This window comes from Callorhinchus milii, unplaced genomic scaffold (assembly GCF_018977255.1).
Source record: "Callorhinchus milii isolate IMCB2004 unplaced genomic scaffold, IMCB_Cmil_1.0 Scaffold3, whole genome shotgun sequence".
In the NCBI taxonomy this organism is placed as follows: Eukaryota; Metazoa; Chordata; class Chondrichthyes; order Chimaeriformes; family Callorhinchidae; genus Callorhinchus; species Callorhinchus milii.
Genome location: NW_024704744.1, coordinates 7078810 through 7098499, shown reverse-complemented (window position 1 = coordinate 7098499; position 19690 = coordinate 7078810). Strand labels below are relative to the sequence as shown.

The 19690-nt window shown below is 43.7% G+C and overlaps 1 protein-coding gene across 1 annotated transcript in view; it reads right to left on the bottom strand.

Annotated features, from left to right (window-relative positions):
- Window positions 1-19690, bottom strand: part of LOC103179015 (dystonin) — a 323265-nt gene that overhangs the window by 36933 nt on the left and 266642 nt on the right. Inside the window, exons 62-71 of the mRNA XM_042333693.1 lie at window positions 17530-17649; window positions 15775-15882; window positions 15331-15549; window positions 7968-8171; window positions 5957-6188; window positions 5149-5375; window positions 3008-3130; window positions 2064-2165; window positions 1157-1258; window positions 544-717 (exon numbers count right to left, since the gene is read on the bottom strand). Coding sequence (XP_042189627.1) covers window positions 544-717; window positions 1157-1258; window positions 2064-2165; window positions 3008-3130; window positions 5149-5375; window positions 5957-6188; window positions 7968-8171; window positions 15331-15549; window positions 15775-15882; window positions 17530-17649 — 1611 coding nt within the window. The remainder of the gene's footprint in view (window positions 1-543; window positions 718-1156; window positions 1259-2063; window positions 2166-3007; window positions 3131-5148; window positions 5376-5956; window positions 6189-7967; window positions 8172-15330; window positions 15550-15774; window positions 15883-17529; window positions 17650-19690) is intronic.

Below are 19690 nucleotides of genomic sequence, written 5' to 3'. Positions count from 1 at the left end.
ATCCCGGAGTGTGCAGTGGGGGAACTGCTGGAGTCTAACCAGCTAAAACTGCATAGATATCACTGGAAAAGCATGCAATGTGGCAAAGGTGCATTGTACCTAAAGTAGCAGTGCAGCAAGGATTCTCTTGAGGCACCCTCCCCACAAGGTTTCTATGTTGCTTCGACAATCCCAGCCTTGGCACTGGGGTCCAATCTGCAGTGATTTCAAACTGGATTTCCAAAATAAAGAAAACCGAGGGGGGAATTCCTTCCAATAACTGGTAGCTTATCGCACCAAAGCACAGGAACTCCGCCAAAATAATATTAACAATCCTTGCATTTGATAATAGCACCTTATCCCGTCGAGACATCTCATAACACTTCACAGATAATACTGTTAAGTGGACTGACTGTATATTTTGTGGGCGAAATGCTGCAGTCAATTGAAAGTATTTGGTGTATTTCACATGAAAGTAGTTTGCGTCAGAGCAGAGTTCCTGTAATGTAACTCTGATTTAAATCATTGAGTAATCCCATAGTCACCAACTCCCTCCCTCGTTACCTGTCTGTTAACAATTTTCTCATCCAGATTTTCCCAGAAATGCTTCAGCTCGTGGAGAGGTTCCTGCACCACGCACTTGTCTTCCTCCTCAGTCACTTTCTTCAGCAGCAGCTCTCCCTGGTGATTCAAGCGTTCCATCTCTATCTGCTGCTGGTACGCCTCTGTCTTAAAGTGCTGACAAACACCAGAAGTACGGAAACTAGAATCAGTAACTTTGAGATGGGCCTTGAAGGATGCAGGGGAGGGTGTGAGGCAAAGGGGTTGCGGGATGGAGTTCCAAAGGATGGGGGCAGAGAGACTGAGGCCCGACCTCTCGTGGGGGACTAGTGGGGCAGTCAGTGCGGGTGACATGAAGCAGGCAGAGATCACCGAGGGGAGGGAGCGGACAAGTTGATATGGAGTTAACAGAAGTAGGGACAAGCAAGGTCATGGAGGGCTTTGAAGGCAAGGTCGATGATTTTGAACTCTATCCTCTGGGAGATGTGGAGCCAGTGGAGCTGGGCGAGGGTGGGGGTGATGGGTTCATTGAGCCTGTGCAGGAGAAGACATGAGCTGCAGAGTTCTGAATGATCTGTATCTTATGGAGAGAAGAGTTGGGAAGATCTTTATTTACCTTTAGCTCATGAATTTGCAGCTTCACAGTCTCCAGATCCGTGCCGACTGGAGACATTTTGTTCAATTTTGTTTCCGCAATGTCGATCCAGTCAAACATGGCCTGAGATAAAGAGAATGTTAACACGTTTTGCAATTAAAAATAACAAATGATAATCCTTGCATTTAATGTCGCCCCTTTCGTGTCAAGAGAACATGTCAAAGTGCTTCACAGGATTTTTACTGTAAAATATAGCGACTATGATTTTATAGTCCAATACAGCAGCCACATATTGGATGACTGATTTTATCTGGAGGGATCGTTGGCCATGACACCTTCTCTTTTCGAATAGTGCCATGGGAACATTAACATCCACCTAAATAGGCAGACAAGATCTCAGTTTAACATCTCATCTAATGGACAGCACCTCCAACAATACAGACATTGTAATGTCTACAGTCTGTAATGTCAGCTTAGAGATCAAAAACTCAGTTAGCTCCAATATTTAGTCAGTTTGTGCCATACAATTATTGAAAAGCATAAGACCCGAAATGCCATCTAATGTAAATCTGTTTATACCATTTTGTTTTGAAATGTAAGTTGGCACAAAGCTATGGAAAATTCAATTCAGCTTTAGACGGCGATTTTCTACAGTCCGTAAATAGAAACTGGCTTCTGATGGATGTGGATTGAGGAAATCAGTAGGATCATTTCTGACATTCTGTCTCCCCTCCGCTATCTGCTAAACATCTGACAGAGGAAGGCTGAAGATCAAGCCTTTCAGCAGAGGAGGAAAGAAAAGAAACTTCCTTTCTGCAGCTTATCCGGCAAAATTTCATGTACTGTATGCTTCACTGAACTTGAATAGCAGATATCAGGCAGCAAGCTATAGACAACATTAACCCTGGAGTGCAACACAATGTTATACCTGGAGTGCATCTTGGAACTGAACTGCATCCAGCATTGCTTCATTGAGCCTATCAATACGATCCTTCCACGCCTTGTTCAGGTTATCCCAGGTAGCGCTGAGCTGTAAATAGGAGCGTGAGTTAATAACCTTGAAAACACTTGTTATGCACCCATCAAGCCCTGTGTTGTCCCTGGCTGAAAACTCTAAATAGTTAATCACATCACAGACACCTATTCCTTTGTCCATAAGTCAGGATTCGTATCATACATTCACTCTGTTGTTGCGTTTACTCTGCAGTGAGTGCCTTACTGTATGATGATGTGGAAGGTGAAGCTGCCCACAACACACCAACACAACAATACAGACTAAAATCATTTGCTAAAAGTAGGGTAGAAATGGTAAGGAATGTCTTCACTTAGAAGGCTAGTAGCATTTGGAATTCATTGCCACAAGCAGGTATTGAGACTTGATGAATGTGAATAAAGAAGAACCAAATAAGCACAAGGCAATAAAAAAAAATTACATTTATATATTGCCTTTCACGTCAGGAGGATGTCCCAAGGCGCTGGAGATAGGGTTCGCACTGAGCTGGGGGTTGGAAGCAAGAGAGGTGGAGGGTACGGGAGATGGGAAGGTGGCCAAAAGCACAATCAAAGAGGAAAGTCTTTGAAGGCGGCCCTTGAAGGAGTAAAGGGAGGGGACGAGGTGGAGGGATTCCGGGATGGAATTCCAGAGGGTGAGGGGAAAAAGTTGGAAAATGGGATTAACAAAAGAAAGGCTGGTTTAGTAATACAGGGAGCATTGGCCTAGATTCTCTGAATGGCCTCCTGTGTTTCACGTTTAATGCAACACAGCAGTAACTGAAAGCTACACCTTTGAATGGGAAAATGAAGCAGAGCTTTGTACAACAGCCAGCATCCCAGTGTACAGGATTATCTGGGGAGGGGGGCGGAAAATCGCACCTCATCAATGTTCTTCCTCACTATAGGCTTGTCGGGTTCCCCACAAGCAACGGTGAGCTCAGCTCCCAGGTTCTGCACGATTTCCAGCTCCTCTTGAAGTCCGTCCACTTCTTCCTTGATGGCCTGGACAAGAAAATGACACTTAAAGTCTATAAAACCGGAACAACCGTACATTGTGAACGCTGGTCCTTCGCACATTCAAATTACTCATGCAAAATGCAATGCAATACCATTGGCACTGGTCTGCTTTAATCCCCACCTCCCGCCCCATCCACCACCATTGCTGGGCAAGCTTTCACCTGCTCTCTGGAACTCCATCCCAGAATCCTTTGACTCGCCACTCCCCACCCTCCTCACTTTCAAAGCCCCCTTGCAAGGCAAGGCATACCTCTTTGACTGCGCTTTCAGGCATCTTTCCCCACCCCACCTGACCTTTCTTCAGTCCGCCACGCACGGCTCGGGTACACAGCTCGCAGAGTAAACTGCTTTGGGACATCAATGTAAATTGTACTGTTGTATTGTACATTCGTACAATTTACATTCATACAATTTACATTCATACACTGCCTTTCACTTCGGGGCGGGGATGCTGGTGGTGGTTGGAGAGAATGTCCGAAAGCTCCTCACACAGCTGGCTGGGCACCCGAAGCCCAACTTCCTTGAACCACTTGGCTCATGTGAAAATGCTTCACCCTCAATTAAAATGCTTGTATTCCTTCCGGCTGCATTGGTTGTGGCTCTGAAATTGCTTCTCGCTCTGAAATTGCTTCCAATTGCTTTTTAATCGCGCAGAATTTACAAGGTACGAAGATTTACGGAACAATGAGAGAGGTTTATTCATTTCTCCCTCTCCTCAGCATTATTTCCAGTCTGGTGAAACCTGTCAAAGAATTATTGTACTGTGTATAGTGGGAACTGCTTACACACGTCCACTTTCAAAGTGAAACGTTTCCGTGCTGGGTCACCGAACTGTAGATTTATGGCATAGCTAAAAGGGCTGTTTTAAAATATTCACAAGTTCTAGCACCATGTTGATATTCAGGTATAGATTATATTAATAAAAATCCTTGCAATTGCTATACCACCTTATCACATCATTGAGACGTCTCAAAGTACTTCACAGGATATACTGTAAAGCAAATTGACTGTATATTTTGTGGGTGAAAGGTGGCAGCCAATTGTGCACAGCAGTGCCCCACAAACAGTCGTGGATTGAGTGACCAAAGTATTTTTTTTTGGAAGGGATTATTACTCCAGAACACAATCCATCAATTGACTAACAATTGGATTCCAACTTAATGCAAGGTAAACAGAGGCGTGTGGAGTAAGGAAGGTTGCCTAAGATTTCGTCCTGCTTGGGAATCCAACCCATGTTCTCTCCTTTGTGAGGCGAGTGCTCCAATCAAATGGTACTATGAGTGGGGGAAATACAAGTCTAGCATTTCCACTAGGTGGCACAACTAAAATACACTTATTTACAGTACCCCCTACCCCCCACCCAACCTTTTTGAATTGTTGGATACCGCCTGAAATTCAGAAAGTATTTGAGCATTTCGAGGCTGTGGGGCAAAACATTTTCCACCCATGAACATCCCTCATTTCCTCCACCAGTAAAGTCTGTGATGATTTAAAGCTACTTAGGGGCCGGAAAGTGTTGTTTCTACACTGCAGATCAGGAAACCGCCCAAATAAAGGCAATTTCCTTACCCTTTTAAAATAATTCTATTATGTTGAGGAGCACGTCAGAAATGGCGGAGCCGGTGGGGTGGGGAGTAGCACAGCTTATAATTAAAGATGGCGGAAAGGGAGGCCTTGGTAGGGGTCAGGAGAGAGAACAGCTTGGTGTAGGGTCAAGGTGATGCCGACTTTAAAAAGGATCAGACGTCTCAAACTCTGCCCCGCAGAGGGTAGCGAGATCATGGAACTCTCTGCTGGAAACTGGATCAGTATATGAGAAAAAAGGGAAGAGAGGGGGAATAGGAGAGGGGAATGGGAGGAGTGTGGAATATAAATACTGGCAGGGACTGGATGGGACCAGCCAAATGGACCATTTCCCTGCTGTATGACTCCATGTAGTGCAAGGGTATGGACTGATAAGGGTTGGACTGATGAGGCTGAACAAGGTGACACGGGCTCCTGACCTCCAAAGACTCTTGTTGCTCCTTGACGACAGAGGGGTCAATCCCTGGCTCCTCCAGCTCTCGGATCAGGTCCTGGGAGTCCTTGATGGTGACTATAAGGGCCGAGTGATCACACCAGAACTTTTCAGCCATGTCCATCACATCCAGCAGCTTCGCCTCCCTCTCCTCCGCCCGAGTCTTGATGTCATCCCAATAGAAGATCATTTTGTCCAATTGATCTTGAACAGCTAAAAGAGATCAGACAATGGTGGAACCTCTCTTGAGATCTTGCGAAGCACCAAAGCCAGGCTGCCTTCTGCCCAAGGCCAAGTGCGGTTAGATCTACAATCAATTACCTGACTCTATTTGGTTTGCTTCAGCCACCTCACCTCACAGCCACTTCCAACTAGTGACTATCCTCCTTGGGAGACAGATGAGTGGCTTTGCAGGGCAGTGTACACTGTTCCATAATAATCCTCGCATTTGATATCGCGCTTCACAGAATATATTGTATTGTAAAGGGGATGAACTGTGTATTTTGTGGGCAAAACAAAACAGCCAATTGCGCACAGAAGTATCCCACAAATTGTTGTGAATTGAGTGACCCAATTTTTTTTTGAGAGATTATTACCCCAGAAAAGCGATCCTCCAATCTAATAACAACCAGGTTCCTACTTACTGCTAGGTAAACAGAGGCATGTGGAGTAAGGAAACTTGCCTAAGGTTTCAACCTGCCTGAGAATCGAACCCGGATCCTCTCACATGTAAGGTGAGTGCCCTAACCACCATGCTACAGGATTTCACCGCTGGGTGTTAAGTTACAAAGTACCTTTTGCACAGATGTCCTTGTCAGCACCGTCGGACCGGCCGATCAGCTCCTCTCCTCGCCGCTTGAGGGTTTCGAACGCCGGCTGCAGCTTCTCTAACTCCACAGACACATTCTTGTTCTCATTGATCTGCTCCTTGATCTTCTCCACCTCGGCTGAGACAGGGGGCGGCTGCCGCAGGCGCTCTACAATCCGCTCCAGAGACTCAAGCATTGGATCAATCTTGTCGTGGAACTGCACAGGGGTCACAGACCAGGAACAGTCACAAACCATCCTTTGTCTAACCAAACCTCTCCCCTCCCCCTGGCCAAAGGTACCACCGGATGCAGCACTAAACCCCTTCACACCAGGAAACTACCTTGAAAGTAACCTAAAAGCCCGAAAGTTTTAGATTGTATTGTGAAAGCCAGTTCATCGCAGGCGGCGAAATAGGCGTTCTGCGCACAGTGAATGGTGTCTACAAGGTAACCGTGTTATAACTGAATCCCTGCTATAAAGAAGCGCCTTACAAAGGAGGCCCACGGGATTTGGGTCAGTGAGGGAAGTATTTAAAAATTTGCTAGGAAATTAGATTGCGGACTCCTTCCTATACCCGTTAATCTGTCAGGCCAACAGAAGGTAACACGCACACACTCCACACGCACACCAGCTCCAAATAAAGAACACATTGGGTCGGCATCACATTACTTTCCAGATTTCTGAATCAAGAGATAACTCAAATTCAACCCCATTATCCCCAAACTGTAGCCTTGGGTAACCAAAACAAGCACAACCATACGTCCCCAGCAAGCCTGACACACTCACACCAACATACTTGAACTTCCACGCTCTTCACAAACTTTTAGAAATTCTCACTTGTCAACACATAACTCAGGAGTCCCATATGCAGGTCGGGTTAACCATGCTCAGACACAAGTGCGAAGAGGACATTGCAGTTGTCGATTATGTAGTTAACAATGAAATGGATTACAAGGAATCTCAGCCAATTCGGGCACACCTGTAATTGTCTCTTTTCCCACCCCCAACACAAAGGGATTGGAGCATTGCTCACAATAGCAGACCTCTAGTGGAAGTTCTCTACCGATTAATTTTAATATGAAAATTTAAATCCTGATTCAAGCCTGGCATGGCTTGCCTAAAATCCAAGTTGAATGAGCTTCTTGGCATCGGGAACAAACAGTGATAAGAGTCCAATTAACTAACACAAACCACATGTTAGACCACCCCCACTAGGCACACACAAACAAGAGTTCAAAATGTTTACTACACATAGCTCTACGCTCACCTCCATGACCTGGATTTTTTTTTAAAAATCAACATGAACACAGTTTTGATAAAAGGTTATAGTCGAAAGCAAGATGGAAAAAACAGAAAAGAAGACAAATTATTTTTTTTCAGAAACAACATGTTCATGTTGTGCAGAAAATTACAAAATGTAGTGAGACGTGAGATTCCCAATCCTAGTGTTCCCTGGTTACACAACAACAGCAACTTGTATTTATATATCGCCCTCGACTTACAATAACGTCTCAGAGCACTAGACAGATGCACAGACAGTGAAAGGTGATGGAATGGAATTAAAGGAGTCAAAGCAGCAGGTAATTTTTTGAACCTTTTTCCTCTCATTCGTCTACAAACCCCTTCAGACTCTGGCATCTCTCTACCTTTCTGACCTCCTTTCTCCCCACTCCACTACCCGCTGCCTCCGCTCGGCTGGCTCTGGCTCGGCTTGTCCCTCGTTCCCTCCACTACTGGCGGCCGTGCTTTCAGCCACAACTCCCCGAAGTTTGGAACTCTCTCCCCCAATCCCTCCACCTTGCCCCCCCCCCCTTTCGCCTCTTTCAGATCATGACTGAAGACCTTTCTCTTCGACCGTGCTTACAGTCACTTCCTCTCTCCCCCCAGTTCAGCGTCAGGCTCTGTCACTGGTAAGCGCTCTGAAACCCTGCCCCGCATGAAGGGTGCAATAAAATGCAAGCTGTTGTAAGATAAGGCGAGGGTCGACTTCTATACCTGGGTGGATTGAGAAATGGCCTCGTCCAGTGAGACGGCTCTTTGTTTGACGTCTTCTTTGATTTGACTGTAGAGTTTATCGGCTGCCGTGTACTTGCTCTGAATGGCGAGGCCTTCTCTGGGGCTCAACTCCAGGAGCTGGGGGCCGGTTTTATTCATCTTATCTATGTGCGGCTTGTGTTCAGCTATCAGCTCCCGCAGTTGCTGCAACAACAACAACAAAATTATACTTGTAAAGCACCTTTCACGTCGGGAGGACGTCCCGAGGCGCTGGACAGACAGAGTTTCGGATCCGACCTGAGGGTCAGGGTGGGGGAGGGGGGAGGAAGCAGGGAGATTGAAAGCACGGTCAAAGAGGAGGGTCTTGAGGTGGGTCTTGAAGTTGGTGAGGGAGGGGGCAAGACGGAGGGACTGCGGGATGGAGTACCAGAGGGTGGGTGCAGAGTGGCAGAAGGCCCGCCCGCCGATAGTGGGGCGAGTGAGGCGGGGGACGTGAAGCAGGCTGGGCCCACTGATCGGAGGGAGCGAGCAGGATGGTAGGGGTTAGGAGGGGTAGGGGGGAGCAAGACCATGGAGGGCTTTGAAGGTGAGGACCAGGATCTTGAATTGTATCCTTTGAACAAACAATACATGTCAGCCATAACTCGTTTGTGTTCCCAGATACACAAGTCTATAAATGTTGGGAGTGCAAGTAAATAAGACCAACGAAGAACAAATCACAGAATTCCAAGTTTTACGTACAGTGTCGTTCAACACAACAGCAAGGGCTCGGGTTAAATTTATGTAGTGCATTGGCTAAGCCACAGGTGGAGCATTGCACTCAGTTTTGGTTACCTCATTAAAGAAAGAATTACAACACAGCCTTAGATAGGGCACAGTGGAGATTTACTAGGACGATACTAAGGATGAGAGATTAAAGTTATCTTTAATTGTGAGTTATCTTGAAACGTTTCAAAGGGTTTTGCTGGAGCAGCGAAGTTTAAAGCAGGACATCAATGGAGGTGTTCAAAATGATGAATCGTTTTGGTGGGGTAATTAACCAGAGACTATTTCCACTAATGTGCGAGTCATTATAAAGAAGGGGTAGATAAATTAAGGACTGACAGAAAAGAGGGGGAGGTGAGTGAGAAGAAATGATTTTGCCCAGAATTGTCAGAATGTGAAATGAGTATCCTTAACAGCTTTTAAAAGGAGACTGTACAAATGTTTCAAGAACAACAACAAAATTACATTTATAGAGCGCCTTTCATGTCAGGAGGACGTCGCAAGGGGGTGAAATAAAGAAAGGGCATTGGAATCGGTTTGGAGCAGACAACTCCAGTGTGGGTGGGAGGAAATAGCACCAACACAGGTACAATGGATCAAACAGCCTCCTTCCCTGCTGTAACCCTTCTACAAATCTACAATGGTTACACTCGCAAGTGGCACATGTCTGTGCCAACGCCCCCACAAGACCTCTCTTGGGAGTCAGCGCATTGTGGTTGTACAATGGTGTAAGTGATTACTTGAATAAGGTAATGGATACAGCAAAACAACTGACATCAGAGGCAAGTATTAAGATTTCCGTGGCGGTGGTGAGCATTTTACACCGAGCACTTGTTCCGTATCTCTTTGTTGCATGTGTGTCAGCCTGGCTCAGATGGTAACACTCTCCTCTGAGTCAGAAGGTTGTGCATTCAAGCCCCATGTTGAGACTTGTAACTCAATTAGTCCAAGCTGACACTTTAATGTAGTGCTGGGGGAGTACAGTGCTACATTGTTGGAGATGCGATCTTTTGGCTGAGATAATAAACGCACCCCTGTCTGCCTGTTCAAGTGGATGTTAAAGATTCCTTGGCACTATTCAAAAAGAGAAGGGAGTTTCTCCCAGTGTCCTGGCCAGCAATCCCCCAAATAAAATCATTCACTTCATTGCTGTTTGTGGGACATTGCTGTGTGCAAATTGGCCACTGTGCTTGCCTACAAATACACAGTCACTCCTCTTTACAGTCTCCTGACATGAAAAGGCACTAAATTAAGTCCTCTGCACTCTTTCAGTTACCCTCTTTGCAAATTGGAGCCTTTCGGGATGTTATGACAGCGTTTCCATCATTTTAAGTTAAGGATTATTAATAATATTATCCTCATAACTGAGTTATTCCATTTTAGTGCACACTGGCCTGGCTGATGACACTGGCTCACTGATTGGCAATTAAAATGGTCAGCTTCTCCTGTTCCTGTTTATTCAGCCAGAAAGCAATCTTCTGTTGGGCAACACGAGATTGACTGAATAACTGAACACAGAAAAAATGAGGGCATATCATACACCTGATAAACATGAGGCCAGAAACGCAAGCAACAATAATGCACAGTATCAAATGCAGAAATTATCGGGTCAAAATACTATATCTCAAATCGCTCAACACACATTGAGTTCCTAAAGTGTTATGACTTTAGATGCGCTGGTCATATTCCGACAGCTGAATCAAGTCAGCAACACGCACAACACAAATCACTGATATATTCTTTTAGTGAACGAATGTTAATGAATGAGGAATATTGGCCAGGACACCAACTCCCTGTATAAAGCTTCGTCTTCAATGTCTGTCTGACCTGCTGGATAGAACCTTGGTTTACTGTCTCTTACACAATGCCTCGCTCCTCTAAATAATGCAAGCATCTTAACATTCAACATTATTCATCTGCTTTCATGGATAAATGCCAAAAGAAAGATAGCATAAAAGTGTACGGGGAGGGGGTGGGGGTGAATAACATGGAATTGGGATTAAGAACATTTTGCAGCAGTGAAGGAGTTAGCACCAATATAGTTTACATTTCGGTAGCCCATTTCACTTTGAGAGGATGTTCTGCGGTGTGGATACCTGAGCTGAGGGTGGAAGCTGAAGGTTCTAGGTATAGTGTGAGGAGGGCAATGAAGACCAAAAGCAGTTCGAGAGCTCGAGTGACCTCTTTCTGCTCTGTAAATTCCATGATTGGCACTCCGTTCGGACACAACAATGTGGTCTTGTCCAAACCTATTCTGCTAAAGGGACGGCGGCTCCAGATAAATTACTTGCTGACGTAAATGTTTTGGTGGAATGAGAAGCGAGCAATTACACAGGAAAGTTGCCACTCAGCCAGTTCTCTGCCTCAGTGAAGAGCAACATTTAGTTCAAACTCACAACCCAATTCCCTTTGAAGATGGAACCCTAGACACAGCTTCTCCCCACCTCCCTCCCATACCATCAATTCCACCACCACCACCGTATCCCCAACATGAGACTTTGAATTAATCACATCTTCCAGCACACGCAAATTTATTTGAAAGTAGTTCACAAAGAACATGCTAAATTAAGATTAAAAGTGAAAAGTTTGTGTATTTAATGATATGATTGGTAATTACTGCTTTAAATACAGTGTTTATTCAACCCAACAACTTCTGTCACCCTCTAACGAAAGTATTTGTTAGCTTTAGGTAACAATTTAAAGCAGCTTTTGGGAAATTAATCCAGTAAATTGTTACTGAAACACCAATCAAGTTCCAAAGTGGCTGCATGGGATTCTCAGTTTGGTTTGGATACTCTTAAGCACAGTGATAGATTTCCGCATGTGTCAGACCACCAACAGAGACGCTGTGGCACCAGATATGATGGGACTTACAAAGGGAGGGAAATTGAACAAAGAGAATAAATAACACCAGTGCCGGTGATCCCTAATTCTGATTGGTATTCCTTTCTACCTCGGGGTGAGTGGATATGGAGGGTTGAGAGGGGATTGATATGTAGTTGTGCGCATTTTACCCACAGGTTACATAGGGCAATAACCAAAGTCCTGACGGGGGGATAGAGACACAAACTTCTGACTCAGAGATGAAGATGCAAACCACAGACCCAGGCCGATTCCAGTGACTCATTCCATATTAGCATCAGGCATTCCCCAATCAGCTATGCCATTGTGTCATTGCAGAGCAAACATTATATCCACACATTGAAAGAGCAGCACCTGTGGACTGAACTCTCTTAGGCGCCTTAGCCTTAAAATCTATGGCTTACAACTTAAGACCGAGCAGAACTGTGTAAAATTCTTACATTTACAAGCTAGTTATCTGCAGCCCTTGAACGCTTTCCACAATCATAAATTGTGAAACCATCGCACATGCTAAGACTGTAAAGCGATGACCGTGAATGAATCAGATCTCAGAGTGCCTGTGGCAATGTATTGTGCCCCAAGACACCAGGAGGAACTCCCCACTCTTTTCGAATAGTGACATAGGATGAACCTTGGTTTAACGTCTCTTCCGAAGTCGGCGCCTCTGACAATGCAACACAACTCCAGCGCTGCACTGGAGTGTCAGATTAGACTATGTGATTCTTAATCCCGACGTGGAGCTCGAACTCACAACTTCTGAGTCAGAACGGGATGTACCACTAAGCCAGGCTGATACACGGCTCCGTGCAACAAAAATAAAATATAGAACCGCTGTGAGAGATTTCTCTCACCGACTCTTTCTGTGCTTGTTTTGAAGGGCATCATCAATGTGTGCCAAATTCTGGACGATTTAATGAGACCGACAGAGTCTGGACTGGCTGTAGTCCAGGTGGTTTAAAACTAAGACTGCGAGTTAGCAAGATTACTAAAAATCTACTTTCAGAAGTTCACAGGAAGGGCTGAATACTTAAAACAATGGAAAATCTGTCATAACATCCCAAAAGGCTCGAATTTGCAAAGAGGGTAACTAAAAGAGTGCAGAGGATGATTAAAAAACGACGGAGAAAGGAAAATACTGCCTTTTAAGGGAGTTAAATTGATCAGTACTTGAGCATGGAATGACAAGGGACCGTTTGGCCCATCAAGCCTGCTTCCTCCACAGTCTAAAAACTACCCTTATCAGAGAGTTCACCACAGTCTTCAACCGCCTGGAACAAAGTACTGTATAGATGGCACTCCCACAACCAGCCCCCGCAGTCAATCCACAAGAAACTCACAACATTCTTCCGTTCCCACATCTTTACGATTCAAACCTGGCTTCCATCCCTCTGAGCACATAATTCCCGGCACTCTTAATAATCTTTGCATTTGATATAGATGATGTACATCATCGAGACGTCTCAACGTGCCACACAGAATATACCGTAAAGTAAATTGACTGTATATGTTGTGGGGTGAGTGTTCCAACCTATACTTCCTCCAACTGCAGTGGATATCTGCAACTGGGAGCTTTTCAGGCTGGAAAGTATCTGTGCAGCAGGGTAATAATGATAATAATAATTCTTGCAATTGATATAGAGCTTTATCATGTCGTTGAGACTTCTCAAAACAGCATATAAATGAATAGGTCCCATGAAGAATTTTTTCACTCCAGTCTACACCTACAAATGGCCTCCTTCAGTTCATATGTCCCCTAAATCCTCCAATTCTGTTCTCAAGCAGATATGTTCCCTGTTCCTTGATAGTTATCTGATATACTGTTGTTGGGAGCTTGTTCACATATTAATTATTCTGTGGCTTGTGCAAGAGGGAGAGATATCTTCAAATCTCTTGTCCTATTTGATGGGTTTTTAACATTAAACCTATACCTTCTTGGTAGTCATAATACAAAATAAACCGTCAGGATACAAGATAAGTCTATGTGGAGTTTGATGTTTTGAAAAAGCTGTCTGTCAGTCTGCTGCCATTTACAGGGGCTAATTTATCTTTTGTCCCATTACGTACATCCTGCAGTAATTCCTGTTCCTGGTAAATCTCCAAAATGTCTTAATCACATATCCCATTACCCACAGTGAAGCTCAATTCTTCATCATAATTTCTCTAATATGAAAATGAGCAAAGAAAAAAAATGGCTTTGCAATAGATACGTCAATCATGACTTTACATTAACCTTTAAACATTGGGCCTTATGTAGTTTTTACCTATCGTGAGCAGGTTGATGTCATTTAGCCTGTTTTTCCAATTTATCATCACATCATATCTTTTTAATCCCATTCCCCGTCTTTTCTCTGTGCCCCTTAATAGCCTTACTTCGCAAGTATCTAATATCTAGTTTTAAAACCATTTACTTCCTAAATGAGGCCGCTCCCTTTTAAACAGCTGAGAATGTTTTTTTTAAAAACAGCAAAGGTTCATTTGTTATGAATGACAGGTTGGCATCCCACTCAGCTCCCAATAACCCGGCAAGCCAAAGCCATAACGGGTATGCTTCTAGCTGGACAAATAGCAGGAAGCTTGCCAGTAAAATTAACAGCAAGCTATGTGGCTGGTTAAACTCCAGCAGTACCCCCAACATACCCTCTGGGGTCCCCAAGTAATGGCTCTCACTTGCCTGCTCCAATTTTCTCTGACATTAGAAGGTGCGTCCTTCCAGGGAGAGAGTGCAGATTCCATTCCAGACAAAATGTAAATTTTTTATTTTACACGTAATTTACACAGGTATGTGGAATTCTAATTTGGATATTCTTACGGATTTCCTCATGGCTGACCAAAAAAATGAATGTTATACTTAAGTTACACTTTCTCTTTTGAATTCTCATTGTATTAAGGCCTCCATCGCTTACAACACCTTTAAGGCAGATATAAATATAAATTTAAATATAGGACGGTCTCATTGACTAATGGGTGTTAGTACGTTCATTCAATGAGATCTGCTTATACACTTCTTTATGTAACTGCATGGACAACTTGCACCTGTAGGAATTCTTAGAAGAGTTCCAGAGATTAGAGATATAGTGACTAAATGCTTGTATCTCCCTTGGTGGGATGACACCATTGAAACAGCTCAATGTTTCAATGGTACGATAATATCATTCACAAAAACTTCAAAGGATTTAACTGTAAACTGCTGAGAACTCAGTGGCCGAGTATTTTGCAGGCGAGCACAGCAGCCGATTTGTGCAAAGTGATGTCCTACAAACAGCCTTGAAGTGAACGATCAAGAACAACTGGTGGATTGTTGGCAAGGACACTGGGAGAAACTCCCATGGGACCTCTAACCTGAAAAGCGGACAGGACTATGGTTTAGCATATCATCCCAACAATGCAGAATGCTCCAAGCACTGCACTGGAGTGTCAGCCTCGACTATGATTTCAACGATCCGACATAGGCTTCAACCCAAAACCTTCTGACTCAGAAGCAAGGGTACTACCAACTGTCCCAGGCTGGCACACATCTCAAAAGCACTTCAGAGGATTCAGCGTATTGTGTAGGGGGGTGACTGCACTTTGTAGGCAAACATGGCAGCCAAATTACACGCAATAATGTCCTGCAAAAGTGAATGTTCAGCACGAGCTGGCGAACAATAAGAAAAGGCAACCGAGAACGTTCAGGGAACCGCAAGGATGAGCGTACACAATATAAAGCCACAGGAACCTCTGACAGCCCTGTCCTTACCCGGAGCTCTTCCTGCTGTTGCTTTAAAGTTTCAAACTCGATGGCTGGAGTCGGTAACTGGGATATGAATGTCAGTGTCTCCTGAAGCCAAGGCCAGAGCTCCTCGTAGGTCTCCCAAAACTGGCTGACTAGAGACTGAGCTCGCTCCAGCTGCAGATACCTCTCGGAGTTCATCTGGCTGATCACCTCGTACTGCTTCTGAAGAACTTCAAGCTTGCCCTAAAAAGACATCAAAAAAAGCGCACAGAGTGAGGTTTCTGTTTGCTGAAATCACAATAGAAAGGTCAACTTAAATTTAATTAAAAATCAAAGATTACACCCATTATGATTGTGCAGGTGACTGGCCAAACAACAAGGCATTCATTTTTACCGACTTAATAGAATTCTCTGCCAGCTGTAAGGTAATACTGGTTCGAAACGGTAGAAGTCACTTATTTCCTGTACCTTTAAAGACTCTTTCTCCTCTTCACTGCAGGAGTTCATGATTGTATCTCCATTCGCAACAAGTTCATCAATGGTGTCTTTGTGTCGCAAAATGTCCATCGAAAATGCCTGTTAACGTGAAGGAGAATCGTCATCGCTGATGCACAACACGGAACCATTTCACTTATTTTATTTTGATTACACCCTCGCATTTAATACAGCGCCAATAATGTTGTCAACGCCCATTTGGGGAAAAATTAAATTCCACCTGGGTCTAGATTTACTCTACCAATGTAGCAGTTCAGAGGACGCAGAAAATGAGATATTGCTGAGTGCGGTTTTTAACATCAAAGCCCATTTTCTGTGGTTCATAAAATAATTTACTTTCACATTCACCCACATAACACACAGTCACTGCACTTTACAGTATATCTTGTGAAGCGCTTTGGGACATCCTCTCGACATGAAAGGCACTACACCAAATGTAAGGAGTGTTATTATGTGAACAAAGTTAAAGATTGAATTCAACAATTTAACAATTCAACAGTTTGCCAAACGTTGGCCACTCTGAAATGCTACGTTAATGGAGTAAATCTAGACCCAGGTGGAATTTCTACCCAATTGTCTAAGGCTCATACGAGACAAATGGCACTTGAGTAAAATTGTCAATACCCAGGGAATAAAACTCAGCACAAGTCCTTGCCTTTAGATGAAAGGGGTGAACTTGCCAGAAACAACATTCACTAGCCATTCGATGTGAAGTTACCAGTAACAACCCAAAATACAGGAAAGACATCATTGGATGGAAGAGATGGGGAAAATATTCAATCTTATTACCCATCCTTGTGGCTGCAATCACTCATGAGTCAGGTCTACAGACTAAACCACAAGTGGAAAGACTTCCTACATAAAGGTCTACAGATCCTCTGGGCCACAGAAGCCACGTTAACACTAAATGGGTTTCATAAGAAAGTATTTGTTCATTTATAGTGCTTGTAATGGTGAAATGTCTCAAAGCACTTCACAGTACTTTCTGTCAAGTGTAGTGACCAGTTTTGCAGGCAAAAGGTAATAAAAATAATAATAATATTCCTTGCCTGTGATAGAGAGCCTTATCACTTTGTTGAGACATCTCAAAGCACATCACAGAATATATTGTGAAGTGAATTGACTGCATATTTTGTGGGCAAAATATACAAGGAAAAATATAAAGGTATAATAGCTACTTAGCATATAGCAAGGTCCCACAACAGCCATGAGGTGCATAATTAATGTAACCAGAGGTTGGCTCGGACACCGGGATAAACTCCCTTCTCTTCTCGAATAGTGCCCTAGCATCTTTAACGTCCACCTGAAAAGGCAAACGGGACCTCAGCTGAACACCTCATCTGAAAAATGGCGTTTCCAATAATGCCGCTCCTCTTCCCTCCCAGCACTACACTGGAGTGTCAGGCCAGAAAGCCTCAATGGGGGGCTTGAAGCCAAACCCTTCTGACCTAGAGGTGAGAGTATTAGCAAGTGAGTCAGTCTGACAATTAAAAGGAGGCAATCAGAGCTCCGCTTACACAACAGATTCACAAGAATAAGGACAAAAGAGAGCGATCGAGCATCTAAAGCCTGCAAATGAATGACTTCTGCTCATTCAGAAAATCTATTGCATGTGGTTAGCATGGGTGCAGCTCAAGTCTAAAGCAGGCACATTAAGAATATCATGTTATAGATATAGATACATAGGAACAATGTCCAGTTCTGTAACATATCAAACTTGTGCAGTACCTTCTGAATTTGCAGCTCCCCTGTGGTCTGATCTTGCTCAAGCCTGATGTCACCGAATGATTTGAGCTTTTTCTCAGTCTTTATGATCCAGGCGATCTCTGCATCCGCAGCTTGATCGAACTAGAGAGAAGAGGAAGAAACGTGAATGGGCTGACAAACAAGAGGGCAGAAATATCTGAAGAAATCCCAAACAGTGTGTACAAGAGGTCAATACCACTGCAACTGATAGGAGACTTTAGCTTTCGGACACTTCACAAGATCACAAGATTAGTCTGGATGAAGAAGGTCCTTCAGCCCATCTGATTTCATTCCTCTAGAACACCTCACTCTACCGTTCACCCAACACCTCATCAAGCTTCAATTTAAACAAGTGCAGTGCCTCTACCACCTTTCTTGGAAATCCGTTCCAGTCATTAATTACCGTCCGTATAAAGAAAAGCTTCCTGGTGTCAGTCCTGTAATTGCAATTTACAACCCTGAACCTTATGTCCTCTTGTTCTATTGTGTTGATGCACCCTAAAGTATTGATCAGGATTGACATTTTCACGCATTTTACAAAACACTTAAAAAGGCAAACTCAGAGCCTGTACTGAGAGGAAGATAAGGGGTTGTGGTGGAGGGGGGTGGGGAGCAGGGAAGGTTCAGTTGAAGAAATTGTTTTTAATTTGGGTTTGGGAAGCAGAGAGGATGGAGCAATGTGGAAGGTTTTCAGGAGCGTGTTCCAGAGATCAAGGTAAAGTGGCTGAAAGCTTGCCCGCTGATGGTAGAGTGGAATGGGCAGGGGACTTGAGGTAGGCTACAGTTGGAGGAGCGGAGGCAGTGAGCAGTAGACCGCAGAGGTAGGGCACGGCAAGGAATTGGCCAAAATGGTAGGGACGAGGATCTTGTCATTGATCCGCTGGGTGACAGAGAGACAGTTTTTCTTGACTTTCACTTCTGCTCTAATGCAGTACCTAAAATCGTGATTTTTCCAAACATTTCTAATGCAGTTATTCCTACAACAGTATTGCAGAGATTTACAAAAGACGAACAATCTGGTGTGATGGAGAACAGCGCATTGAAATTCACCAGCGCATCACTTGGGCACAATGACCTCAGTCACCAATACAGTTGCCTAATACAATTACCTCTCTTAAAAGTTTGCCTAACACACTGGATAGTACATTAATAAAATAAATAGCACAGCTTCAAAGAGATGACATTTCCCTTTCTGCCCTTTTTCATCTTATATAATTGTTATTTTCAGAAATCACAAACAGCTTTTGTGTATATCATAAAGTTGATCCCGCTCCCTCCTCCCTCTAGCCTGCATTTTCCTAAACTCCGCACATCCCCCAAATAAAATTGCTCAACCATTTCACGGCTGTTTGTGAGGACTTTGCTGTGCACAAACTTGCTGCTTGTTATCATCTATTATATCATGCTCATTAGCCCTATATATCCTGATATCCCATTCCTCCCCGTTGTGAAATGTAAAAACTATTATTATAGGATTATTATCATTTTTCCCAACAAAAGCACAGATTTGTTGCTTTGGACTAAGTAATCAGCAAAGCAAATCATTTTGCGTTATCTCGAGATAATAACAACAATCTTTGCATGAGATATTCCACCTTTCATCTCAAGAGGATGTTTCAAAGCGATTCATAGGATTTGCTGTAAAACAGTGTTGTTGATGAACGGGGAAGGCAATTTGTAAACAGCAATGTCTCACATTTGAAGGCTTGAAGAGTTCAAGCAACTGCAGAGGAAGAGTAGGATACTAACTGCAAACAGGATCGAAGTTTATTTTAAAAAAACTTTTTTTCAGACTTTACCGAGAACCTTCACAGAGAATGGGAATTTGAAGGCAACTGCTTCCTTTAAGAGACATTTACGAGGTGGGGTCTAACCTTGCAAATCAGTTGGCTATTTTAAAAATCCTAACATTGAAGTCTTGGTTAACTTGCTGCAATTTTGGTGCCAAAAAATAAAAGCCGTCACTTATCAGAAAGACAGGAAATGAAGCAACCCGTTCAAGAGCTGCTAAAAGCATATGGAAAATTTTACATTTCAAACACAACGTGGGTGGAATTTACCCCCATTGACTATGGATGGGGGCAGGAAAGAAAACTCCAGCCTTTGTGTATTATCTACAGTAATTCCTACATCAAAGCAGGAA